This window comes from Salvelinus alpinus, chromosome 3, assembly GCF_045679555.1.
Source record: "Salvelinus alpinus chromosome 3, SLU_Salpinus.1, whole genome shotgun sequence".
In the NCBI taxonomy this organism is placed as follows: domain Eukaryota; kingdom Metazoa; phylum Chordata; class Actinopteri; order Salmoniformes; family Salmonidae; genus Salvelinus; species Salvelinus alpinus.
In genome coordinates, this window is record NC_092088.1 from 21,948,595 (window position 1) to 21,975,599 (window position 27,005).

At 42.7% G+C, this 27,005-nt stretch overlaps 3 protein-coding genes across 5 annotated transcripts in view; 2 read left to right on the forward strand and 1 right to left on the reverse strand.

Moving 5' to 3' along the window:
- kctd2 (potassium channel tetramerization domain containing 2) overlaps window positions 1–398 on the reverse strand; it is a 15,172-nt gene extending 14,774 nt beyond the window's left edge. Inside the window, exon 1 of the mRNA XM_071392041.1 lies at window positions 48–398. Within this exon, the coding sequence (XP_071248142.1) occupies window positions 48–398 (351 nt within the window). The remainder of the gene's footprint in view (window positions 1–47) is intronic.
- LOC139570282 (gamma-tubulin complex component 2-like) lies at window positions 312–15,080 on the forward strand. Of its 2 annotated transcripts, none has more exons than XM_071392038.1 (18): window positions 312–429; window positions 1,535–1,692; window positions 1,781–1,909; window positions 2,018–2,194; window positions 2,402–2,564; window positions 4,081–4,288; window positions 4,886–5,085; window positions 6,231–6,420; window positions 6,588–6,733; window positions 6,911–7,091; window positions 8,462–8,642; window positions 10,332–10,504; window positions 10,743–10,871; window positions 10,979–11,099; window positions 11,425–11,568; window positions 11,788–11,916; window positions 14,203–14,366; window positions 14,664–15,080. In XM_071392038.1, exons 1-18 carry the CDS (start codon window positions 384–386, stop codon window positions 14,737–14,739), a joined length of 2,715 nt encoding a protein of 904 aa, XP_071248139.1. In that variant the 5' UTR covers window positions 312–383; the 3' UTR covers window positions 14,740–15,080. The 2 variants fall into 2 exon arrangements, with proteins under 2 accessions (XP_071248139.1, XP_071248140.1); XM_071392039.1 differs by lacking the exon at window positions 312–429 and adding an exon at window positions 853–950.
- A 1,319-nt stretch (window positions 15,081–16,399) lies between these two features.
- LOC139570286 (disintegrin and metalloproteinase domain-containing protein 8-like) lies at window positions 16,400–25,134 on the forward strand. 2 transcript variants are annotated; one of them, XM_071392042.1, is made up of 23 exons: window positions 16,400–16,557; window positions 16,871–16,977; window positions 17,125–17,198; window positions 17,297–17,375; window positions 17,512–17,588; window positions 17,998–18,196; window positions 18,337–18,402; window positions 18,502–18,564; window positions 18,809–18,978; window positions 19,214–19,438; window positions 19,558–19,735; window positions 19,982–20,071; window positions 21,393–21,588; window positions 21,845–21,947; window positions 22,194–22,365; window positions 22,485–22,565; window positions 22,659–22,743; window positions 22,828–22,948; window positions 23,061–23,235; window positions 23,518–23,565; window positions 23,672–23,722; window positions 23,854–24,195; window positions 24,407–25,134. In XM_071392042.1, exons 1-23 carry the CDS (start codon window positions 16,512–16,514, stop codon window positions 24,464–24,466), a joined length of 2,808 nt encoding a protein of 935 aa, XP_071248143.1. In that variant the 5' UTR covers window positions 16,400–16,511; the 3' UTR covers window positions 24,467–25,134. The 2 variants fall into 2 exon arrangements, with proteins under 2 accessions (XP_071248143.1, XP_071248144.1); XM_071392043.1 differs by having other exon boundaries at window positions 16,401–16,557; window positions 23,854–24,174.
- The last annotated feature ends 1,871 nt before the right edge of the window (window positions 25,135–27,005 follow it).

A 27,005-nucleotide genomic window follows, 5' to 3' on the forward strand; every position in this document is an offset into this window, starting at 1 on the left:
GATTAATGATAGAACGGTTTGCCACACATTATGGTTGATTATGTTACCTTATCAGAGTCCAAATCCGGATCTTCTTGACACAATCGGTACAGGAACGATTTGGGATCCCTGCACAATGTCTGTTTGGTTGTGACAAAGTAGGTTCCACCAACATTGAGGCGAACCCAGCGGGATCCGGGTTTCTCTGCTGGCTCTGACGGGGAACTGGGGTTGCTCTTCATTGAGAACCCAAACACTACTCTGCTAGTACTCGATACCCCGGGACTGGTGGGCAAGCTACTCCGCGGCGGAACCATGAGACTGGACGAAGCCAGCCGAACAGAGCCTCGGACATCACGGTGCTCGGTTTGACCTATAGTGCTAGTAGCACTCTGCTCCACAACATGCAATTCAGCCATATTTCCTTCGACAAAACAATCACACTGCAGGGTAACAATAATTCCTACCGATTTGTAAACACAACGGGGCTCTTTTTCTCCAACAAGGTGGCTGACATTAGGGCGTTGCTACACACATTCGTTCATGTCCACGCCTTACAAGACCTCTAAACAAGACATCTATATTTCTTAGTTTAAATATACGATATTTTTAAGCAACATCGCTTGCAATGTTTTCCCTAAAACAAATTGGCCATTCTTGTTTATTCAAACGTTAATCAGAAGAGGGCAATTCTTCCGGGTTGGAACGTCATTACTGTATACTTCCGCTGTGTCGTTTTCCCCCTCCAAAATAAGAGTTAATTGATTAAATATAAGTGTTATTTTCAGTCATACTATAGTTAGTATTTAAAATGAAAAATGTATTTTCTGTTGATGTTGTAAATCTCCTTATATTAAGCACTTTTAAATTTTATTTTAATCTAAAAACATTTATTATGAAAATCTGAAACAGTACATGCTGTGTTGCTAGACAGTTGGCGGTAACTGCTTGTTAGTCAACAGAGGCTTCAGGTAATGTGCTATCAATTTTTCATGTTTAAAAAAAAAATCATCCTTTACTTGCTAAGTGTTTCCAGATAATCAATTTCAAGATTCCGTTTATATAGCTAACCAGGTAGATACAATTTTCGCTAGCAAGCTCTATTTTCAGACCCTACTCTAGTAGTTTAGCTAGCGTGCTTGCTTGCTAAAAATGTAGCTTGACCAAATTGGGTCAATTTGAAGACCATCGAGCTAGCTTCATAACTAGCTAGTTAACGAAATAACAGTTAGTTTAATAATGTTCTCGTAGAAAAGGCTAACTAGCTAGCAAGCTATGTGGTCTAGCCAGCTCAATTCGTTATACTAAAGCCAGAAAAGGCAGCCACTAGAATCTAAAGCATCATCAGTTGTGTCCTTATGTAGCCAGAGAAGCTGCAACATCAATACGAGGGTGGAGGGGAGGGACATATTGATAGATAGCAATCAGCCACATTCAGTTATACATTTGCATGCTTTTACTTTTAACTGCCATTATTAAACTGATAAGCTAACTGTTAGAGTTAAACTTGACAGAGGATTGATTATTTAGTTATTGACCTTTCTTATTTCAACAGCCTTAGCCATGAGTGAGTTTCGAATACATCATGACGTCAACGAGCTGCTCAGTCTGCTTCATGTGCGAGGAGGTGATGGAGCAGAAGTGTATATTGATTTACTGCAGAAGAACAGGACACCATATGTCACCACAACAGTGTCTGCACACAGTGCAAAGGTGATTGATGGGGAAATTATTGGCACATTTTGTAAAGGTTTATGCTCTTTCTACCAATATCCTTGACTAATTCAACTTTCATTCTCAGGTCAAAATAGTAGAGTATTCAAAGACGCCAGAGGACTTCCTACGGAAATATGATGAGCTCAAGTCAAAAAATGTCCGCAACCTGGACCCACTGGTCTACCTCCTATCAAAGCTTAGCGAGGACAAAGAGGTAATCATTTTGCATATGTTACTCAGATGCTGACAATTCCTACACTGTTTAATTTACAGTACAGTATTATGTCCCAATAACAATGTGTTGTGTGTTAATATTTTCCAGACGCTCCAATGTCTGCAACAGAATGCCAAAGAAAGGTCTGAAGCATCTGGTAATGTGACATCAAGTACAAGCACAACCTTTGCTATCCCTCCAACCTGCACCAAGATGTCAATGCAGGAACTGGAAGAGCTGCGCAAGAAGCTGGGAAACGTCACTGCCTGCTCCAACGTGCCCCAGGTGTGTACTCACATACTTTTAAAGGTTACTTATAATTAGGGACAGGATATTTTCTGGCCCTTTTTATAGTCTGTTACATAGTTGTAAACTAAGGTCTGGAGTTTTTCCTGGTGAAGTCATGTAGTCAGAAAAGACTCCTCAAGTGGGCCGGACCAAATAGAGTTGAATACATCTGTAAGTTCTACTACTTGTCCTCCATCTTTACAGTCGGCTGAAGTCACACGAAAGATGCTGAGGGACAGACACAACAAAAAGAACCCCACTCAGCCCAACCCAGTGTTTCCAAACTGGGTGTATGACCGGCCTGCTCTGATTGGGGACTTCATCACCGGTGCCACACCAGCAGGAGGAGACCCAGCAGTGGCCGTTGGTATGAATGTTCTTCATATGTCTCACTTTGACACATTTTGATAGATTTCATGAAGTTTGTGCATACAGTGTTTTCAGAAAGTATTCATACCCCTTGACCTATTCCACATTGTTTTTACAGCCTGAATTCTAAATTGATCAAATGTATTATTTTTCTCACCTATCTACACACAATACCCCATAATGACAAAGTGAAACATGTTTTTAGAAATGTTTGCTCATTTATTGAAAATTAAATACAGAAATATCAAATTTACATAAGTATTCACACCCCTGAGTCAATACATGTTAGAATCACCTTTGGCAGCGATTAGTTGTGAGTTTTTCTGGGTAAGTCTCTAAGAGCTTTGCACACTTGGATTGTACAATATTTGCACATTTATTATTTTATAAATTACTCAAGCTCTGCCAAATTGGTTATTGATCATTGCTAGACAACCATTCATGTCTTGCCATAGATTTTAAAGCAGATTTAAGTTAAAACTGTAACTTGGCCAATCAGGAACATTCACGGTCTTCTTGGTAAGCAACTCCAGTGTATAATTGGCCTGGTGTTTTTGGTCATTGTCCTACTGAAAGGTGAATTCATCTCCCAGTGTCTGATGGAAAGCAGATTGAACCAGGCTTTCCTTAGCTCCATTACGTTTATTTTTTATCCAGAAAAACTCCCCAGTCCTTAACAATTAGAAGCATACCCATAACATAATGCAGCAACTACTCTGTTTGAAAATATGGAGAGTGGTACTCAGTAATGTGTTGGATTTTCCCCAAACATAACACTTATATTCAGGACATAAAGTGAATTGCTTTGCTACATTTTTTACAATGTTGTTGATCCATCCTCAGTAATCTCCTATCACAGCCATAAACTCTATCGGTTTTAAAGTCACCATTGGTCTCATAGTGAAATCCCTGAGCGGTTTCCTTCCTCAACGGCAACTGAGTTAGGAAGGACGCCTGTATCTTTGTAGTGACTGGGTGTATTGATACACCATCCAAAGTGTAATTAATAACTTCACCATGCTCAAAGGGATTTTCAATGTCGTTTTTTTTTTCTCACTCGCCTGTGGAACTTACAGATAATTGTAGGGTACAGAGATGAGGTAGTCATTCAAAAATCATGTTAAACACTATTATTGCACACAGAGTGAGCCAATGCAACTTATTATAGGACTTGTTTTAAGCCATTTTTACTCCTAAACGTATTTAGGCTTGCCATAACAAAGGGGTTGAATACTTATTCACTCAAGACATTTCAGCTATTTGTTTTTAATACATTTGTAACAATTTCTAAAAACAGCATTCCACTTTGACATTATGGGGAATTGTGTGTAGGCCAGTGACACAACATCTCTATTTAATCCATTTTAAATTCAGGCTGCAAGATGACAAAATGTGGAAAAAGTCAAGGGGTGTGAATACTTTCTGAAGGCAGTGACTGCTCATTTTTATGTACAGTATGCAATAACAAAATGTGTGAAAATGTACCTCAAATCTCTTTGGTGTTTTATGATCAGGTACAATGTCCCTGCCAGCCCAGGAGCAGGCTTTGGTTGATGATCTGTTGTTTGTGCTGATCGGTGTGGATGGCAGAGACATCACAGCCCAGCCTGTCCTCGGGAGGCAGAACCGCTCCTTCATTGTTGACCCCAGCCTTGACATGTCCATCAAGGAGCTGGTCAATAGGATACTACCAGTCGCCTCATACTACTCTACTATAACACGGTGAGTGAACTTTAAGAAGGAAATATACACAAAGTGTACAAAACATTAAGGCCTTTCCTAATATTGAATTACACCCCTCTTTTGCCCTCGGAACAGCCTCAATTCGTCAGGGCATGGGCTCTACAAGGTGTCGAAAGCATTCCACAAGGATGCGGGCCCATGTTGACTAATGGTTGGGTGGGGAACCATTCTTGATACACACAGGAAACTGTTGAGTGTGAAAAACCCAGCAGTGTTGCAGTTCTTGACACAAACTGGTGCGCCTGGCACCTACTACCACCCTCTCAAGGCTTAAAAATCCTTCTTTAACCTGTCTCCTCCCCTTCATCTACACTGTTTTTTGAAGTGGATTTAACAAGTGACATCAGTAAGGGATCATAGCTTTCACCTGGATTCACCTGGTCAGTTTATCATGGAAAGAGCCGGTGTTCCTAATAATTTGTACACTCAGTCTAGATACTTAACTTTGTTTTGTTTCTGAGGGACTCAATTTGTGATCCTTACACCATCTGGAGATGTATCATGTGGCTTGCGTTGTCAAACAATTTGTTTGTGTTTTGTCTGGTATAACAGTTTGGCTGTGTTTATGTCTGGCAGCTTCACTGAGGAGAAGTCGTCCTTTGAGTACGGCCAGGTGAACCACGCCCTGACGGCGGCCATGAGGACCCTGATGAAGGAGTACCTGATCCTGGTGACCCAGCTGGAGCACCTCCACAGGCAGGGCATGCTCTCCCTGCAGAAGCTCTGGTTCTACATCCAGCCTACCATGAGGACCATGGAGATCCTAGCCTCCATTGGTAAAGCTGTCATGATCATACAATACAATAAATCGTATATATAAACAGAGTATACCAAACATTAGGAACACCATCCTAATATTGAGTTGCACCCGCCCCCTTTGCCCTCAGAACAGACTCAATTTGTCGGGGCATGAACTCTACAAGGTGTCAAAAGCGTTCCACAGGGATGCTGGTCTGTGTTGACTCCAATGCTTCCTACAGTTTTGTCAAGTTGGCAGAATGTCCTTTGGGTGGTGGACCATTCTTGATACACAGGGGAAACTGTTGAGCATGAAAAACCCAGCAGCATTGCAGTTCTTGACAAACCGGTGCACCTGGCACATACAACCATACCCCATTCAAAGGCATTCTGAATGGCACACATACCATGTCTCAAGACTTAAAAATCCTTCTTTCAGTTGTCTCCTCACCTTCATCTACACTGATTTTGAAGTGGATTTAACAAGTGACATCAACACGGGATCAGAGCTTTCACCTGGATTCACCTGATCAGTCTGTGTCATGGAAAGAGCAGGTGTTCTTAATGTTTTATACACCCAGTGTATGATCCTTATGCATCATATATACATTACCAGTCAAAAGTTTGGACACACCTACAAGGGTTTTTATTTTTTACTATTTTCAACATAATAGTGAAGACATCAAAACTGTGAAATAACACATATGGAATCATGTAGTAACCAAAAAAGTGTTAAACAAATCAAAATATACTTTAGATTTTAGTTTCTTCAATGTAGCCACCCTTTGCCTTGACAGCTTTGCACACGCTTGGTATTCTCTCAACCAGCTTCATGAGGTAGTCACCTGGAATGCATTTCAATTAACAGGTGTGCCTTGTTAAACGTTAATATGTGGAATTTCTTGATTCCATATACATACACACAATCATATATATATATATATATATATATATATATATTCTGGTTGGTTGGTAGCTATATTTGCATTGCACTTTTGGACATTCAATTGTATTATTGCTTTTTAGATAGATCTGTCAGAGGTGTTATGCCGATTATTGTCTTGTCCTGTGGTCTATGAGGATGTGATGGTCGTGTGTGGTATGTTGTTGCAGACTGCCCAAAGTAAAAAGTGCTCCTAGTAAAAAAGATAAATCAGTGGGTTGCATGTTCTGTTTCTCAAAGCCTCCTCGGTGGACAAAGGAGACTGCATGGGTGGGTCGACGTTGAGCCTCCTTCACGATCGTACCTTCAACTACACTGGAGACAGTCAAGCCCAGGAACTGTGCCTCTACCTCACGAAAGCAGCTAGTGTGCCTTACTTTGAGATACTGGAGAAATGGATCTATAGAGGCATCATCAAGGACCCTTACAGGTATCGTTTTTTTGTTGTCGCACAACTCATTTCCCACATTTCCCACATTTAATCAAATAGGTACTTCTCTATTATGTCACAGACTTGGACATGAGTTATGGCAATTTAGATTTTCACACATTTAGTTAGTTTTGTTCATGTTTTGGTGATTTATTTTGTCTTCATAGTGAATTCATGGTTGAAGAGCACGAGCTACAGAAAGAGAAGATCCAGGAGGACTACAACGACAAGTATTGGGATCAGCGGTACACAATCGTGCAGCACAGAATTCCATCCTTTCTTCAGAAAATGGCAGACAAAATTTTAAGTACAGGTAAGACGCATCATACTGTTCGCATCAGATTTGTTCAGATCACCCTTTTAGTGCATCCTGACCATGGCCAGTGCAATTCACAGTTTCTTATAGTGTAGAAAACAAGGAGTATCAAGGTCCTGATCATTTGTAGTGGAGTTTAAAAAAAAATATATATGTTCTTATCCTGTTCTATAGGGAAGTACCTCAACGTGGTGAGAGAGTGTGGCCGGGACGTGACTTGTCCCGATGCTAAGGAGATCCTCTACACTCTCAAGGAGAGAGCCTACGTGGAGCAGATAGAAAAATCATACTACTACGCCAGTAAGGTCCTCCTAGACTTCCTGATGGAGGAGAAGGAGCTGGTCGCACGCCTTAGGTAAACAATAAATAGATCATTCACGTTTGATAGGGTATTTCTGATTTGGTATGCTCAAATTAAATTGTTTTTGTCACATGCAACAATGCAGTTCAAGAAATAGAGTTAAGAAAATATTTACTAAATAAACTAAAGTAAAAAAATTAAATAAAAAAGTAACACAAGTAGGGCCTCCCGGGTGGCGCAGTGGTCTAGGGCACTGCATCGCAGCGCTAGCTGCGCCACCAGAGACTCTGGGTTCGCGCCCAGGCTCTGTCGCAGCCGGCCGCGACCGGGAGGTCCGTGGGGCGACGCACAATTGGCCTAGCGTCGTCCGGGTAAGGGAGGGTTTGGCCGGTAGGGATGTCCTTGTCTCATCGCGCACCAGCGACTCCTGTGGCGGGCCGGGCGCAGTGCGCTAACCAAGGGAGCCAGTTACACGGTGTTTCCTCCGACACATTGGTGCGGCTGGCTTCCGGGTTGGAGGCGCGCTGCTGGGTTGTGTTTCGGAGGACGCATGGCTTTCGACCTTCGTCTCTCCCGAGCCCGTACGGGAGTTGTAGGGATGAGACAAGATAGTAATTACTAGCAATTGGATACCACAACAATTGGGAGAAAAGGGGGTAAAATGTATATAATAAAAAATAAAAAAAGTAACGCAAGTAAATTACATAACAATAACAAGGCTATATACAGGGGGTACCGGTACCGAGTCAATGTACAGGGTAGTCAAGGTCATTTGTAAAGTGACCATGCATAGCTAATAGACAGCGAGTAGCAGCAGTATAAAAACAAAGGGGAGCGTCAATGTAAATAGTCTGGGTGGCCATTTGATTAATTGTTCAGCAATCTTACGGCTTGGAGGTATAAGCTGTTAGGGAGCCTTTTGGTCCTAGACTTGGCGCTCCGGTACAGCTTCCCGTGCAGTAGCAGAGAGAACAGTCTATGAATGTCAGCTAGCTTGGCCCCAGTGAAGTACTGGGCCGTACGCACTACCCTCTAGCGCCTTACGGTCAGATCCCGAGCAGTCGCCATACCGGGCGGTGATGCAACTGGTCAGGATGCTCTTCAATGGTGCATCTGTAGAACTTTTTGAGGATCTGAAGACCCATGCCAAATCTTTTCAGTCTCCTGAAGGGGAAAAGGTGTTGTCATACCCTCGTCACAACTGTCTTGGTGTGTTCGGACCATGATAGTTCGTTGGTGATGTGGACACCAAGGAACTTGAAACTCTCGACCCGCTCCACTTCAGCCCCGTCGATGTTAATGGGGGCAAATGGGGGCCTGTTCAGCCCTCCTTTTCCTATAGTCCACGATCATCTCCTTTGTCTTGCTCACATTGAGGGAGAAGTTGTTGTTCAGTTGTATGCTAAAATATGTATTCTTCCTAGGTCAATCAAGCACTACTTCTTAATGGACAAGGGAGATTTCTTTGTCCATTTCATGGATCTGACAGAAGAGGAGCTGAAAAAGCCAGTGGATGACATTGTCCCTCCCAGACTGGAGGCCTTGCTAGAGCTGGCTCTGAGGATGAGTACTGCTAACACAGACCCATTTAAAGATGACCTGAAGGTAATTATAAACCGGGTTTTTATTTATTTTAAATGTAACTTTTATTTAACTAGGCAAGTCAGTTAAGAAGACGTTCTTATTTACAATGACGGCCTACACCGGCCAAACCCGGACGATGCTGGGCCAATTGTGTACCGTCCTATGGGACTCCCAATCACGGCCGGTTGTGAAACAGCCTGGATTCAAACCAGGGTGTCTGTAATGGCGCCTCACTGAGATGCAGTGCCTTAGACTGCTGTATCCAGGCACTCCGCATTGCGTCGTGACTAAGAACAGCTCTTAGCTGTGGTATGTTGGCCATATATCAAACCCCTCTGACCTTATTGATTAAATATCCTAGACGAGTACCAGTCTGGAATTTATGCTATCTTGATAACAGCAGCACCATCTAGTGGTTACCTTATTCATTCAGTTTCAGTTTTATAAATGGGTTTAGTTCAAGCGTCATGACCTAAATACATACTACACGGTATGATTTTAAATATCCTTTCATGCATGCATTATGATGAATAGGCTCGCGTAACCTTCCCAAAATAAGTCTGAGAATATTAATGTTTGCTTACAGCAGCTGGGGGCACTATTGACTACTTTGAGGTGAATCTGAAGTAATTTATTATCTTGTTATTCAAATGGTGCGTCCATTGCTGTTTACTGCATTAGACCATTTCTTATAGCTGCACTCTAGCACAGTAATAGAAAATTGCTGAGGGGCAGAATCACAATTGTATAGCAGGGATGGGCAAATTTGATGGAGGTGGGGGTCACCAAAGATCTGAACTCATCATGAGGGGCCGCAGTGGTTCACGGGTCTGCGTACCCACATCCATAACCACATGCAGTCAGAGCCTTTTGGCAGCTTTAGAGTACATTTTCTGCAATTCTACACATTTTGCCATAGAGTGGAGAGAAATGTTTTTAATATGATATCTGAGCAAAGTGGGAGACAACTACACCTCCGCCACGTTGATCTTCAACAGGGGCCCCACAGGGGTGCGTGCTCACCCCCCTCCTGTACTCCCTGTTCACCCATGACTGCCCGGCCACGCACATCTCCAACTCAACCATCAAGTTCGCTGACGACACAACAGTGGTAAGCCTGATTACCAACAACGATGAGACCGCCTACAGTGAGGAGGTGGGAGCCCTGGCAGAGTGGTGCCAGGATCCACATCGACGGGCCGCAGTGGAGAGGGTCATTCAAGTTCCTCAGCGTGCACAACCTTTCACATCACTGAAATTCGTCTTGGCCCCCGAAGACCCTCACAAACTTCTACAGATGCACCATTGAGAGCATCCTGTCAGGCTGTATCACCGCCTGGTACCGCAATTGGACCGTCCACAACCACAGGGCTCTCCGGAGGGTGGTGCCGTCAGCCCAACGCATCACCGGGGGCACACTGCCTGCCCTCCAGGACATCTACAGCCCCCAGTGTCACAGGAAGGCCAAGAAGATCATCAAGGACCTCAGCCACCCGAGCCACGGCCTGTTCACCTCGCAAATTGTTCACTGCCTTAATTTTGCTGGACTCCAGGATAGGGATCCATAATATATTTTTGGGAGAGGGGAAATTGCGATCTATAGGGTATACATATAAAATACTTAAGTTAAACAACTGGTATGTAATGTGACTGTTTTGGGAGGGGTGTCACACTGAACTCTTCCACTCACCCTCTGGTCCTGTTTCCCAGATTGACCTGATGCCACATGATGTGATCACCCAACTGCTGCGGGTGCTGGCCATCGAGACCAAGCAGGAGAAGGCCATCATCAATGCCGACCCCACCGAGGTGGCCCTCAGCGGCCTGGAGGCCTTCTCCTTCGACTACATCGTCAAGTGGCCACTGTCACTTATCATCAACAGGTCGGTACACTGGGGCTATATTCAGGGCCAGGTCTTCTGACCTCGGTATGACTTCCTGGTTAAATGAAGGCTAAAAAAAGCTCACTTGAAGATGAGATTAAAATAAAAAATATGTACTTTTCTACCCTAATGTAGCTTTTCTCAATCTACTGACAACCCCCCCCCCCCGGGGACCCAGGGCATGCTAAATGCCAATACTATAACCATGTGTTCTGATTCAGAGTTTGTATTTTTCTAGGAAAGCGCTTACGAGATACCAGATGCTATTCCGTCACATTTTTTACTGCAAACATGTCGAGAGGCTGTTGTGCAACGTGTGGATCAGCAACAAAACAGCCAAGCAGTACGCCTTGCACAGGGCCAAGTGGTGAGTTGACGAAACTTCTTCACTTAACTTCCTTGTTTGTTCCTCTTAGTGACAACTTCCTAATAGCAAGTTCTAATATGAGCTATCTGGTTTCCTCCTCCCTGAAGGTTTGCAGCAGCGTTTGCCCTGAGACAGCGCATGCTGAACTTTGTCCAGAACATCCAGTACTACATGATGTTTGAAGTCATGGAGCCCACCTGGCATATCATGGAGAACAACCTGAAATCTGTGAGTGGAAAGGAACCAAGGCTGCTCCTCACCTTGATAGCATTCAGTGCTATCATGTATCAGCCTATAGCTACTTGTGGCGTAATTGTTCTGTGCCTGGTGTCGTAGATTGGCATCCATTACAAATGTCAGCCACAAGCCTTTACTTTGCTTTGACCTAAGATTGTTGCGGTCAAACGTTTTTTCCAGTCCCCATTTTCAATATTACATTCATTTAAAATGCTCCTAATAACTGCATGCTGCAGTTTAGTGCACACTGTCATAACCATGCCACGCCCTGCATTGACCAGAAATGCCCTAATATAGTCCATCTCGTCTCTCTCAGGCCTCCAACATAGACGACGTGCTGTGTCATCACACCAGCTTCCTGGACAACTGCCTGAAGGACTGCATGCTGACCAACCCAGAGCTGCTCAAGATCTTCTCCAAGCTCATGTCCGTGTGTGTCATGTTCACCAACTGCATGCAGGTTAGTGGATGTGGAACGCAAACTACAAAAACTGGGAATGTCAAGGCAGCTTGTTGTAGCTTACACGTAATGTTATTGTATTTAAATTAAATACAAATACATGCAACTCATGCACATTAGAAGTATTGTGATATGTAGCCCAATACCCCCCCCCCCAGTGTGACTATACAGTGTCTCACTGCTGATCCTTATTAAATGTGTGTCTATTTCCTGGTGTAGCGCTTCACCCAGAGCATGAAGCTGGACCGGGAGATGAACCGCCTGTCTCTGGAGCACGGCACCATGGAGGGTCCTCCCACCCAGAGCGAACGCACCGTGGAGCAAGAGAAGAAGAGGCTCACCTCCAAGGTAACTACACACATACTCACTCAACTGCAGCAGATACTCACTACTATAAACAACTTGAAGCATGGCTTTCAAAGGTAAAACGTCAAAGTATGACATGGGTTTTACCTGGGTATGTTACATAGAACAACAACCAAATACAATAGTATCGTAATGATGTCAATGGACATTTTGTATTCTGTCTCAAGTACGATCTATGAAATATAACATTACTGTATCCCAATCAGAAAAATGTCTTTACCTACAGTTGAAGTCGGAAGTTTACATACACTTAGGTTGGAGTCATTAAAACTAATTTTTCAACCACTCCACAAATTTCTTGTTAACAAACTATAGTTTAGGCAAGTCGTTTAGGCAAGTCGTTTAGGACATCTACTTTGTGCATGACACAAGTAATTTTTGCAACAATTGTTTACAGACAGATTATTTCACATATAATTCACTGTATCACAATTCCAGTAAGTCACTGAGTTGACTGTGCCTTTAAACAGCTGGGGAAATTCCAGAAAATGTCATGGCTTTAGAAGCTTCTGATAGGCTAATTGACATCATTTGAGTCAATTGGAGGTGTACCCTTGGATGTATTTCAAGGCCTACCTTCAAACTCAGTGCCTCTTTGCTTGACATCATGGGGAAATCAAATGGTACCACGTTCATCTGTACAAACAATAGTAACCAAGTATAAACATCATGGAACCACGCAGCCGTTATACCGCTCAGGAAGGAGACACGTTCTGTCTCCTAGAGCAAATCAATCCCAGAACAACAGCAAAGGACCTTGTGAAGATGCTGGAGGAAACAGGTACAAAAGTATCTATATCCACAGTAAAACGAGTCCTATATCGTCATAACCTGAAAGGCCACTCAGCAAGGAAGTGCTGCTCCAAAAACCGCCATTAAAAAAGCCAGACTACGGTTTGCAACTGCACATGGGGACAAGGGTTGTACTTTTTGGAGAAGTGTCCTCTGGTCTGATGAAACAAAAATAGAACTGTTTGGCCATAATGACCATCGTTATGTTTGGAGGAAAAAGGGGGAGGCTAACAAATTTTGCAAATTTTATTGGTTATTACACATGGTTAGCAGATGTTAATTTAAGTGTAGCGAAATGCTTGTGCTTCTAGTTCCGACTGTGCAGTAATATCTAACAAGTAACAATTTCACAATATGTACATATAAATATATGGATGAGCGGTGGCCGAACGGCATAGGCTAGATGCAGTAGATGGTATAGAGTACAGTATATACATATGAGATGAGTAATGTAGGGTATGTAAACATTATTTAAAGTGACTAGTGACACATTTTATTAGATCCAATTTTTAATTATTAAAGTGGCTAGAGATTTGAGTCAGTATGTTCGCAGCAGCCACTCAATGTTAGTGATGGCTGTTTAACATTCTGATGGTCTTGAGATAGAAGCTGTTTTTCAGTCTCTTGGTCCCAGCTTTGATGCACCTGTAATGACCTTGCCTTCTGAATGATAGCGGGGAGAACAGGCAGTGGCTCGGGTGGTTGTTGACCTTGATGATTTTTTTGGCCTTCCTGTGACATCGGGTGTTGTAGGTGTCCAACCGTGAAGCACGGGGGTGTCAGCATCATGTTGTGGGGTGCTTTGCTGCAGGTGGGACTGGTGCACTTACAAAATAAATGGCATCATGAGGAAGGAAAATTATGTGGATATATTGAAGCAACATCTCAAGACCTCGGTCAGGAAGTTAAGGCTTGGTCACAAATGGGTTTTCCAAATGGACAATGATCCCAAGCATAATTCCAAAGGTGTGGCAAAATGGCTTAAGGACAACGAAGGTAATGGAGTGGCCATCACAAAGCCCTGACCTCAATCCTATAGAAAATGTGTGTGCTGAACTGAAAAAGTGTGTGCGAGCAAGGAGGCCTCAAACTTGACTCAGTTACACCATCTCTGTCAGGAAGAATCGGTCAAAATTCACCCAACTTATTGTGGGAAGCTTGTGGAAGTCTACCCGAACCGTTTGACCCAAGTTAAGCAATTGAAAGGCAATGCTACCAAATACTAATTGAGTGTATGTAAACTTCTGACCCACTGGGAATGCGATGAAAGAAATAAAAGCTGAAATAAATCATTCTCTCTACTATTATTGACATTTCACATTCTTAAAATACAGTGGTGATCCTAACTGACCTAAGACAGGGAATTTTTACTCTGATTAAATGTCAGGAATTGTGAAAAACTGAGTTTAAATGTATTTGGCAAAGGTGTATGTAAACTTCCGACTTTAACTGTATGTCGTTGTTCCCCGTTGTCAGTTCCTAGCGGAGCACATGGACGCCCTGCAGTCAGACTCGTGCTTCGAAGCCACCATCAGCAAGTTTGACAGCAACTTCAGCACACTGCTCCTGGACCTGCTGGACAAGCTCAGCGTCTACAGCACCAACGACTGTGAGCACAGCATGATTAACATCATCTACCGGTGGGTCTACTACTGCACAGGGCTATCTCTGGTACTGGAGAGATACTGGCTATGCACGCTTTTGTTGCTGCCCAGCACCCACACACCTGATTCATCTGATCAAGGTCCAGACTGAACACTGTGAGAAGTTGGTTATTGGAAATGGGTGTGTTAGTGCAGGGCTGGAACGAAAACCTGCATACCCTGCAGCTCTCCAGGACCGGAGTGGAAAACTCCTGGTCTCTAGATAGTTGCTTGAATGGATATGCTAAGATGGTTACAATCCTATTAAAAACTGCTTTGAATTTGATTCCATAGGTTGGATTTCAACGGGTTCTACACAGAGCGCCTTGAGAGGATGGCTATAGAGAGAAGACAGAAGGCTGCAGCATAGCATTGTCAAAGTGTGCTTGATGGTAACCCAAGCAATACGTATTTATTTCTCCTACTCCTGCTCATATAAAAACCACCTTCAAAGATGACATTTCTCCCCATATCAAACATAAAATGGTTTAGTGTTTGATTCAAGAAACTATCACCATAGATATTGATGTGTTTTGAAACCGGCTCTATGGTGTTTCCCCCTTTTTTAAGAGGGGCATAGGATTAAATAACCATGAACTGTATGCATTTCTCTCAGAAGTAAAAGAACCTGGACCTCTATAGGGGTAACTTATTTTTTACCTCATTAGTTTTTTTTTTTTTTTCTGTGTACAATAAAAAATATTAAATGTCCCCAAGCATTCTCTTTGTCATCTTTGCTTACATAATTAAAAAACACCTAGGACAGTAAACAGTAGGGGGGAATGGGTGCCAAAGGGTTAGTTGAGCCACCCCTTGTTTCTAGGAAACCATACACAAAATGAATAATGTGACCAAATATTTAGGAAGAGGTCATCATTTCATGGAGTCTGTGAAGAAGAAACCACTTGGGGAAATTGGTAATGAAGTTAGGTCCCCCCCCCAAAAATTCACAAAGTTATTTACATTTATTGTGGTTTAGGTTTCATGATGTTTGTATCTAAACCAAAGTAGATTGTTTTATACATTAGTCGGGGTCTCTATAAGCTACAATATGAGGTCATATACCTAGCATGAGAGTGCATCCTTGTAGCTGTGTGGGCTAACATAGTCAAGGCAACAACTACTCTTCCTGGGGTCCAAACACATTAAGGCACTTACATTACATATAAAACAAAATATAAAACGGTACATTTTTTACTGAAAGCCAGTGGCATGTCGTTAGTAAAGATTGAAAAAAGTAACATCATCATGCCCCGTGTAAACAAACGGTAAACAAGCAGGGGTCTAGCCCCCTTTGAGGTTCTTGAAAGTGAAGGGAAGAAGTCCATTTGAGCAGCAGCAAGGGATGAAAAAAAAAATAGACTGAATTATACTGAAGAGGTACATTGACAAAAAATAAAATTAACATGTACCTGTGCGAAAGAGAGGATATGATAGAGTAGCAGAGAAGGTCTTGCCTGATGACATGGAGTCTGAGCTTGCTAAACATATCAAGAATCTCACTGACCAGTTTCATGGATTTAGTTGCCTCAAATGCAGAGAACTTGCCCACGAATGTGAAGGAGGCTGAATTTACCCTGTCCTTATACTAATTTCGCCCCATACCTGGTAAATTGTGCCAAGAGGTCACTTTTATTTGGACATGCTATGTTTTCAGAACTGTTATGTTTACATTAATTTGGATTACTGACATGGATACTCCACATCCTGAAATTAATGTTAGAAAGAATACTATATTTCCCTTGACCTAGTGATGCTGAATGTAAAAATGGCTAATTTTACCCCACTCACCCCTATTAATAAGGAAGAGGCTATAAGGACACAGCTGAAGCTTAAACCGACTAGCAAAAACGTAAAACTGATCCTTACCTTAACTCTAACCTTCAACTAATTTTAATAAATTGTGAAATATCGCGTTGGGCGTCAGGCGTGGCCTTATAGCCTTCTTAATAATCTCGACCGGTTTTCCGGTAATATGTGAGTGATGTCATGATTGCTACGAGAAACGGATGCCCCTTGGCGATAACGTACGTCACGGAGAGGCGGCACTGGAACAGAGCTGCTTCATTTCTATGTTCACTATCAAATTAGTATCGGTGCGTACAGCACATTTGAGAAACTCTGGGATATTACGCTCCAGCCATGCGATACACTATATATACTTTCCTGTTATGCATCACGTATTGGGGTAAATGGAAAATATATCATTATGGTTTAATATTTGCTATCTGAAGGTCTTTATATCACATATAATCATATATAATTATAATGAACAACTACAAAAATAAGGTGTATTTTATTGTACAGTATTTTTAAGGACAGCGACCTAATTAGCGCAAATGTTAATAGCACATGTAGTACTTATTTATAACATTGCAAAGTTGTTCACTTGTATGATGCTCGTAATATGATCAATGTCTACAGTCTAGACTTTAAATCAATGACAATTACTATAAGAAAAAGATGACTGTTAAAGTAGGTCTGGATGTCTGTTCTTTCAGTTGTACTGGTCAAGGGCGCAAGGAAATTGGATCATGTGGAGCGCTACGATGTCGTCCGACCTCAGAGACTGACTGGTCGGGTCAAAAGAAACATTTTCTCAAACCAGGTGCTTACATCCCGTTATATTTTCTCTATAATTAGGTAATAGTGGTTCCCTGCAAATTAGGGAAATATTTCAAATCCCAATGATGAGGGGTGTTATAAAGAACAGGATAGCCTTTCATTGTCGACAACTAAACAACATCTTTGCTAGGTTTATCCTGACGAGTTACAATATGCATTAACCATTGATGGCGAGAACCACACTATTCATCTGGAGAAAAATAGGTAAATCATTTTTAACTGTCCACCAATTACTAGACGAGTTTTGGTAGCATATTTGGTAGCAGTTAAATGAATTGTTCTACTACTTACTCTTTTCATAGGCAACTTATTGGGAGGCATTACGCTGAAACACACTATTCAGAAGATGGAAGGCGGGTGACAACATTTCCAAATTATGAGGTATTTAAGCCATTTAAATTAATAGCTTACATTTTGTGTCACATTTTTTGATTCATTGCATGTTATGCAGATTGAATGTGTACAGTATTTTAAGATATGCTCTCAACCAATACTTGTATTAATTTCAACATTTTAGGACCACTGCTATTATCATGGTCATATTCAAGGCATTGAGGATTCATCCGTTAGTGTTGGAATCTGTTCTGGCATTAGGTAAGTGAGATATCTCCATATTTCCTGTTTTCTATCAGCAGTTTCTAAACTTTTGGAATGCCTTTGAATGACTTGACATTTCACTGGAAGTCAAAGTTCTCTTTTGAGAAATTCAACATTTCCACAGATGTGTAATAGGAATGACAAACATTTGGGGTTGAAATCATTTTGAAAGAGGTCTTACACATTTAGAAATGTCCCCTTCTTTTATGACGTTGCCTCTAGTGCCATTTCACCTCAAAGACAAGAGAGAGTTGCTATACCGAATAGCTTACTGCCTTCTGATGTTGATTATTCATACTATATCATATCGTTTGAAGGAACAACGCTATGTTCATTGGGGAGAAACTGATTGTCCATGCTTTTCAATGCAACACTTAGAAAACCGCCCTCTGATGTGTCTTTCCAGTGGCTTTGTGAGGGCTGAGCAGAAAGTCTACCTGGTTGAACCTTTAGGAGACTCTGCCGATGGGGAGCATGCTCTGTACAGACAGGAGCACCTCAGAGCCAACAGGGCCAGCTGTGGTCACTCCAACGACAGCACGGTCTATGACCATGACCAGGGACCGGCCCCCAGACTCTCAGGCCTCTTCAAGTCCAAAGGCTGGGTATGCAGTTACTTACTAATGCTTCCTTCTGGTTACTTACACAATACACATCCAAAAGTGTTCAGAGGTTATGTATGTTGTATTTATCTTGTAAGATGAGTCCAATGTTTTCTTATCTCTCTCTCTCTCTCTTTTTTCAGAAAAGTAAACCCATCACTGGGCCTCAAAGATTTGTGGAGATGTATCTGGTGGCTGACTATACAGAGGTATGTTATGTTATGTATCAATATAGATGAATGTTTTCTTTCTTGTTTCCTGACAGCCTTTGTTGGTGGCTAACCTATGTGTGTTTGTTGTTTTTTCAGTACAAACGATTTGGAAGCGAAACCCAAGGTCGAATGCTGGAAATTGCCAATCATGTTGATAAGGTACATTTTCAAGGAAGTCATTTTGTGTGTTTGTTTGTGAATGGCTGCATGAGCATAGTTAGGTCAATGAGTTTTTCTGAGCTGGTCCAGGTTCTAGTTATAGGTACTTAGGATGCTATATTGAATTAGCCTACTGTAATAACAAGGGCCTAGGGCCTGGAGTCCCCCACCCCACCTGTCTCTAGTACATATATCTTATATTAATGAAGGAGTTATTGAAAAGACCTCTGTCTTTACATCCTAGTTGTATCGGCCATTGAACATCCGGGTCATGCTGGTGGGGTTGGAGATATGGACTACTAGGGATCACATTGACGTCACGATCAGTCCTGAGAACACCCTGAATATGTTTCTCCAGTGGCGCCAAGACGACCTTCTGAAGAGGGCACGGCATGACAATGCCCAGTTTGTCACGTGAGTAGTTAGCCTTATCTTCTTTGTGTTTGTGTTGTGTGGAAGGAAATGGATTGCAATTAATCACAATCATTTTTCCATTATTTAATTGTTTGGTATTATATGCTGTAAAAAATATCAATATAAAATGTTGTTTTTAATGCATAGCATGGCCAAATTTCTTGTTTCGGGGGGTTTGCAAAGCTAATGACAGTTCTAAAGCTTTCCTCCAACATTTGGTTGTTGTTTTCAACAGTGGTAAAGATTTCTTGGGCGATACTGTCGGACTGGCAAATAAACTTGCCATGTGCACTGGAAGTTCAGGTGCAGTCAACCAGGACCACAACATGAACCCTATTGGCGTTGCCTCAACCATCGCTCATGAGATGGGCCACAACCTGGGCATGTCCCATGATACCTCAGGCTGCACCTGTGGGACATCGCTGTCCAACGACAACTGTGTCATGGCAGATCGGGTCAGGTAAATACAAAAACACTCACACGTTACACATTCACTAACACATTGACACAGTGAGGACTGTCCTATGTTAGTTATTATGTTAGTCATTCTAAAGTGAGCCATCATTCCCACGCCTTTAGGTCAGAGTACCCAGGGCTGTTTAGTGGCTGCAGTCAGGAGCAGCTGAGTGACTTCCTGGAGAGAGCCAATCCCAGATGTCTGCTGGACACGCCTGGCTCTGATAGGCTGTATGTGGGGCCTGCCTGTGGCAATGCCTTCCTGGACCCGGGAGAAGAGTGTGACTGTGGAACTGTGGAGGTAAGTCAGGCTCACAAGGTGCACTGGCATTGATTATATCGTCTTACACTATTCCACTGACTCAATCCAACATGATAAAACTTTGCAAAAGCTTATAAAAGGGCGAGAAAAAAATACACACGCATGACTGCTTTGTTTGCACTGTAAATTAGACATTTTGGATGACTGACTAAACGATACATTTGGTTAGATTAAATTGTTATTTTGTCTTTTGTAACTGATTGGTGTGATTTTTGTCCCTCCTAGGAGTGTAAGAATACCTGCTGTGACCCCACTACCTGTCGCCTCACTGAGGGATCCAGCTGTGCTCATGGAGCATGCTGTGAAAACTGCCAGGTAAGTGCATTTTGTGCATTTTTGGTCATATGTAAAATCCTGGGAAATCTGAGTGCTTTATTAAACGTACGATTGAATGAGTCAGACCAGCTGGTAACATCTTTTGCTCATCTCTCTTTGCTCATCACCGTACGATTGAATGAGTCAGACCAGCTGGTAACGTCCACCTCTGATCTCTCTCTGCTCATCACCGTATGATTGAATGAGTCAGACCAGCTGGTAACGTCCACCTCTGATCTCTCTCTGCTCATCACCGTATGATTTCATTTAATTAAATGTTTTTACACCCCCTTTTCTCCCCAATTTCGTGGTATCTAATTGTTAGTAGTTACTATCTTGTCTCATCGCTACAACTCCCGTACGAGCTCGAAGGTCGAAAGCCATGCGTCCTCCGAAACACAACCCAACCAAGCCGCACTGCTTCTTAACACAGCCCGCATCCAACTCGGAAGCCAGCCGCACCAATGTGTCGGGGGAAACACCGTGCACCTGGCAACCTGGTTAGCGTGCACTGCGCCCGGCCAGCCACAGGAGTCGCTAGTGCGCGACGAGACAAGGATATCCCTACCGGCCAAACCCTCCCTAACCCGGACGACGCTAGGCCAATTGTGCATCGCCCCACGGACCTCCCGGTCGCGGCCGGCTGCGACAGATCCTGGGCGTGAACCCAGAGTCTCTGGTGGCACAGCTAGCACTGCGATGCAGTGCCCTAGACCACTGCGCCACCCGGGAGGCCTCATCACCGTATGATTGAATGAGTCAGACCAGCTGGTAACGTCCACCTCTGATCTCTCTCTGCTCATCACCACTCAGACAGACACACCCAACCAACTGCAACTAATAACCACCAGCAAAAAAAAAAGAACATAGCCACAAGAGAAGGAGTGTTCGGAGAAACCAGGGTTGAAATGGCAGCAATAATACCAGGAAACAGACTGATGCACTCGTGTTTCCCTGTACTGTACTGCACATATCCTTCCTTAATATGACAGTCAGCGGACTGTAAGAGGCAGACCAACAAAAAGGTTTAATGTGCCCGCACTCAAAACGATTTTGCATAAACTTTATTATTCCATTTTTTGTATTCTTTTCAGAGCATCAGGGACAGCGTACACAGACGTTTCAGCAGGCATAGTCAGTCATCAAAAAAAAAATTTACTGTATGAACCAAACTTGGCGTCTAACCAAGAACCATACACTTTGCTGTAGTAGTAGAGTCCAATTTTCGTTTTGAAGTTAGCGCTTTGAGCGTAATGTTTGAAAAGCACTGCACAAATCAAGTCATTCCTCAACCGCTAAACTATTTGTTCTCAATCTTCAGCTGAAACAAGTAGCCAGTTTGTGTAGAAGAGCTTCCAGTGACTGTGACTTGGCAGAGTACTGCACTGGAACTTCAGCGCATTGCCCAGAAGACACCTTTCAGATGAATGGGAAACCTTGTAGCTATGGTCAGGGCTACTGCTACAATGGGCAATGTCCGACCCTTCAGCAACACTGCAAGAGACTGTGGGGACCAGGTACTTCTGTCTTTATTGTTTGAAGTACATAGCCACTCATTTACACTACACGAGTTATGACACGGCGTAACCATCCAAAACCCTATGACGTTATTTCATTAGCACAAAGCAGAACCCTTCCAGAAAAAAAACTAGGTCTAGATATAATCTCATTCTGTCAGTGCAGGTGGAACGTCATATTGTGAATTGTGCAACGATGATCATCTACAGTAAGGATTCATGTTGTAACTGTCGCACCTTTCCTCTTGTTTTCTAGCGGCACAAGTAGGCACGGATTCCTGCTTTAATCTAAACCTGGGTGACAATAAAGGAGCCCACTGCGGAAGGACCAAAAATGGCTTTGTTCGCTGCACACCACGGTACGTGCCCGCCCATCTGACTTCCTGTGTTCTGACATTTCCTGTTTCCCATCGAATGTGACCACACAATGCCAATTGTGTGGTCAAATTCGGCAATTTACAAATAGAAGAAGGCAATTTGTAAAGAAGGCAATTTACAAATAGAAGAGAACAGATATTACAAGACTTCCATACGTTTGTGCTGTTAAGAAACATGTTGCCATATTTTGACGTCAAATACTAAGTCAATTTGTTTTCTTCTCCTAGGAATATGAAATGTGGAACACTATTTTGCTCTGGAGGAGATGAGTATCCCATCACTGGGCAGAAGGCCTTCTACAATATGCAGGGAGGGGGGACATGCAACATAGCAGTGGACCAGGATAAAATAAGATCTCTGGACATGGTCCCAACAGGAACTAAATGTGGCGTGAACGAGGTAAGACTGTTTATGAATTCCAAATCACCCCTCGGGAGGGCCTATATGAATTCATGGACACGAATTCACGGTGTTCATATGAGAGGGCAAATTAAGTGAACAATTCTTTGTTTCCACAGGTTTGCTATGATCACAAATGCCAAGATGTCAAAATCTATGGTCAAACGGAGGACTGTTCATCCAAATGTCACAACAATGGGGTGAGTGCATTGGCTGTCGATTTCGAGTCGTTAGTAAAACTTAGCTAGAATTGTATGGACCCAATCTTCACACTCTGTGCGCTCTTTTGTTAGGTGTGCAACAACAAGGGACAGTGCCACTGTGACCCAGACTGGGCTCCACCCTACTGTGACGTCAAGTATTCAGACTTGCCTCAAGGTACGCCTCATTCACTCTGTTGTGACATGCATTGTTGTTCATGAAAATGAACATCTTAATGATTGGTTATGTTTTGCTTTGCAGACCAGTTTGGGGTGGTAGCTGGCATCTCAGCAGCGATAGCTGTGTTGTTGCTGCTCACTTTCCTGGTTGCAGGACTGATGTGCTGCAAGAAAAACAAGAGAGAAAACTACACCTCAAAAAGGTGAGTTTTTTCACTAACATACACGTTTTTAAAACGAATTGTTAATGCCACTTCGCAGTTGTCATTTCAAATGATTTGGTACGTAATCAACATATTGATGTGTGATGCGCAGGAAAGTCCACTCTACCTCCGGCCAGTTGAACCCAATGTTCCGGGAGAGGGGTGCGAAGAGCAAACCTCTGAGCAAGCCCCCCCAAATTAGCCAACCCACCTTCATGGAGTCATCTGCAACACAAGCCTGCACCGCTCTGTTTGTCACTGTGGTCCCTTCCAGGCCCCCTCCACAGGTGAGCTACATTACCACAAGTTAACATTATCTCAAAATGACCACTCCTCCAGGCTGACTGATGAAGACCTGTTATGTAGAGTTACTAGTATTATCATACATGTTATATGTAGTTCCTATGTGAAATATATTGATAGCAACAAGAAGTAAAACAGCTGCTGAACTCGTAAAGATAGCCTGCCCAAAGTTAAGGTTGGTATGTTTTCAATAGACTAGGGATATTTGGAAAGAAAAATGCCAATTAAATGGAGAGGAATATTTATGAGAAAATGTTGTCTTGCAGCCACCAAAGAGCTTGCCTGCAGTGCAGCCACAGTCTCGCATTGAAGCGGTGAGCTATGCCAATTGCCGAAATGTATCATATTAATAAACTCTGGAATCTTAGAAATGTATTCTGCAGTGCCAAACTCATACAAGCATTTTTATTTGATCATCAGACTAAACCTCTACCTCCGTCAAAGCCTTTGCCGACTCTGAGTAGCAAACCGGTGAGTCATTCCAGCCATTACGATGACTAACATGTTAACAACATGGTATAACTGTTAAAACAAGTAACTACATGGTCTCCACACAGTCTAATCATGAACTGATTATCAATTGTTTTATTTTGTTCTATTAGAAAATCAAGCCTGTCGTCCCAGTGCCACCAGTGAAGTCCAGTCCTTACCCAGTACCTCCAGTCAAGTCCAGTCCTTACCCAGTACCTCCAGTCAAGTCCAGTCCTTACCCAGTACCTCCAGTCAAGTCCAGTCCTTACCCAGTACCTCCAGTCAAGTCCAGTCCTTACCCAGTACCTCCAGTCAAGTCCAGTCCTTACCCAGTACCTCCAGTCAAGTCCAGTCCTTACCCAGTACCTCCAGTCAAGTCCAGTCCTTACCCAGTACCTCCAGTCAAGTCCAGTCCTTACCCAGTACCTCCAGTCAAGCCCTCAGCACCAAAGGTACCCAGCAAATACCCACAAGTAATTGTTTATCTAACACATTTTTCGTAGTCATGGCTTGCAAATTCTTCATAGCAGTTAGATTTTTTTTAAAGTATCTTCTGAAACCATTGCATCGCAGGAAAGTAAAAGTTAAAAAAATAATACATTTGTGTTCGTAATTCTTTGCGTAACCAGAATTGAAGGGCACGTTTCAAGATGGCCGTCTAATTGATCCCTGTGTGTTCAACAGACCTCAGGAGGAGCAAGCCACAAGATTGCATTGAAGCCTCCCCCCATGCCACGTCGATGATGACTGCTGCATGGAGCAGTATGGTGACTCATAGGAAGACAAGGCTTTGAGGAGGAGCCTAGTCCTTGTTTCAGGCTCTAGGAGGTCCTGGAGGACCGAGGCTAAAGTCAACTGTGGAGAATGTCTTTGAAGACTCAACATCAACATGGTGGTGTCTCAAAATGTTCTCCTCAACCACTGTGGAAAAGTGGTTTGGAAAATGCTGGAACAGAATTGCTGGTGCATTTCTCACACAGTGTTTTTTTATTCAATATTTTTTTTTTTTTTTACAATAATTGTATATATATTTTTTTTTTTACAGTAGACCACTCCCTTTTAAATAAACCTAGCAGTTGTACTTGTTTTTATAGGCTGCTTCAAAAAAAATTATGAGGGGGAGAGCCTCATGGAATTGTACAAATGAATGTTCATTTTAAGCTTGTCATGTGCTCAAGCCATTGTCTTTCTTTTATAAACGAAAATGTATTTATTACATTGATATTAGTTATTTTTTTCAAAGATATTACTAATATTACAAGTGAGAGATAGGCTTACTGAAATGAAATACTGTACGTATTATATCTGCTTATTGTGATATGTGCAATAATCCAGTGCAATGCATCCTTGTTCTTCAAATGGCCTAGGAAACTGTTGATTGTAATACAAATAAAAATGTGCCCAAACAAATACATAGTGTTGGTCTTAGTTTTATCAGACACTACTCATCTCAGCCCAGAAGTAGGACAGAGAAAAAGGGGAGAACACTGTTTATATTCAAGAAAAGCTAAAAGAAATGTTTACATATTCATTGCATTCCTTCCTCTGATAGTACAATCATTCATTTTTTATGATAAGCTAATGCTCGAGTGGAACTGAATAGTTTTACTCAGACAGAATTCACCAAGGAGTCATCTAGTTAATTGCACGATAAGCCAAAAGCAGAAAAGTCTCACTAGCTAAGAGCATTAGTTCCACAGTACTTCATGGTCTCATAATATCTCTTGCCGTAAGGCACTTGTTTTTGTTAACATGCTGCAGCACCGCTCTGTGTCAAGCACGGCAGTCATGGGGTGCACGAGTCTGTGGGAAACAAGCTGAGGAGCACACAGGATTTCATACATGCTCAAAGAATAGTGAATCATTGTCAACCTCCAGTCAGTGGCCTGGAGGTTGACAATATAGTATGTATCTCACTAGAACAATACAGTATTCACTAACAGGTTGTGTTGGTTGCAAACAACAGAACAGGAAATGCCCTCAGTTGCTCCAGGAGGAAGCTAGACCCATCTACAGTGGGGCAAAAAAGTATTTAGTCAGCCACCAATTGTGCAAGTTCTCCCACTTAAAAAGATGAGAGAGGCCTGTAATTTTCATCATAGGTACACTTGAACTATGACAGACAAAATGAGAAAAAAAATCCAGAAAATCACATGGTAGGATTTTTAATTAATTAATTTGCAAATTATGGTGGAAAATAAGTATTTGGTCAATAACAAAAGTTTATCTCAATACTTTGTTATATACCCTTTGTTGGCAATGACAGAGGTCAAACGTTTTCTGTAAGTCTTCACAAGGTTTTCACACACTGTTGCTGGTATTTTGGCCCATTCCTCCATGCAGATCTCCTCTAGAGCAGTGATGTTTTGGGGCTGTTGCTGGGCAACACAGACTTTCAACTCCCTCCAAAGATTTTCTATGGGGTTGAGATCTGGAGACTGGCTAGGCCACTCCAGGACCTTGAAATGCTTCTTACGAAGCCACTCCTTCGATGCCCGGGCGGTGTGTTTGGGATCATTGTCATGCTGAAAGACCCAGCCACGTTTCATCTTCAATGCCCTTGCTGATGGAAGGAGGTTTTCACTCAAAATCTCACGATACATGGCCCCATTCATTCTTTCCTTTACACGGATCAGTCATCCTGGTCCCTTTGCAGAAAAACAGCCCCAAAGCATGATGTTTCCACCCCCATGCTTCACAGTAGGTATGGTGTTCTTTGGATGCAACTCAGCATTCTTTGTCCTCCAAACACGACGAGTTGAGTTTTTACCAAAAAGTTATATTTTGGTTTCATCTGACCATATGACATTCTCCCAATCTTCTTCTGGATCATCAAAATGCTCTCTAGCAAACTTCAGACGGGCCTGGACATGTACTGGCTTAAGCAGGGGGACACGTCTTGCACTGCAGGATTTGAGTCCCTGGCGGCGTAGTGTGTTACTGATGGAGGCTTTGTTACTTTGGTCCCAGCTCTCTGCAGGTCATTCACTAGGTCCCCCCGTGTGGTTCTGGGATTTTTGCTCACCGTTCTTGTGATCATTTTGACCCCACGGGGTGAGATCTTGCGTGGAGCCCCAGATCGAGGGAGATTATCAGTGGTCTTGTATGTCTTCCATTTCCTAATAATTGCTCCCACAGTTGATTTCTTCAAACCAAGCTGCTTACCTATTGCAGATTCAGTCTTCCCAGCCTGGTGCAGGTCTACAATTTTGTTTCTGGTGTCCTTTGACAGCTCTTTGGTCTTGGCCATAGTGGAGTTTGGAGTGTGACTGTTTGAGGTTGT

What these genes read in the sequence shown, in the direction of transcription:
- LOC139570282 (XM_071392038.1), top strand. Translation starts at nt 384, where the DNA reads ATGCAATTCAGCCATATTTCCTTCGACAAAACAATCACACTGCAGG. An exon ending in CCTGCTCCAACGTGCCCCAG is followed by an intron (nt 2,195 to 2,401) that starts GTGTGTACTCAC and finishes CCATCTTTACAG; the next exon opens with TCGGCTGAAGTCACACGAAA. An exon ending in TGTTCACCAACTGCATGCAG is followed by an intron (nt 11,569 to 11,787) that starts GTTAGTGGATGT and finishes TTCCTGGTGTAG; the next exon opens with CGCTTCACCCAGAGCATGAA.
- LOC139570286 (XM_071392042.1), top strand. Translation starts at nt 16,512, where the DNA reads ATGCGATACACTATATATACTTTCCTGTTATGCATCACGTATTGGG. An exon ending in GTTATGCATCACGTATTGGG is followed by an intron (nt 16,558 to 16,870) that starts GTAAATGGAAAA and finishes CTGTTCTTTCAG; the next exon opens with TTGTACTGGTCAAGGGCGCA. An exon ending in GTCATGGCAGATCGGGTCAG is followed by an intron (nt 19,439 to 19,557) that starts GTAAATACAAAA and finishes CCACGCCTTTAG; the next exon opens with GTCAGAGTACCCAGGGCTGT.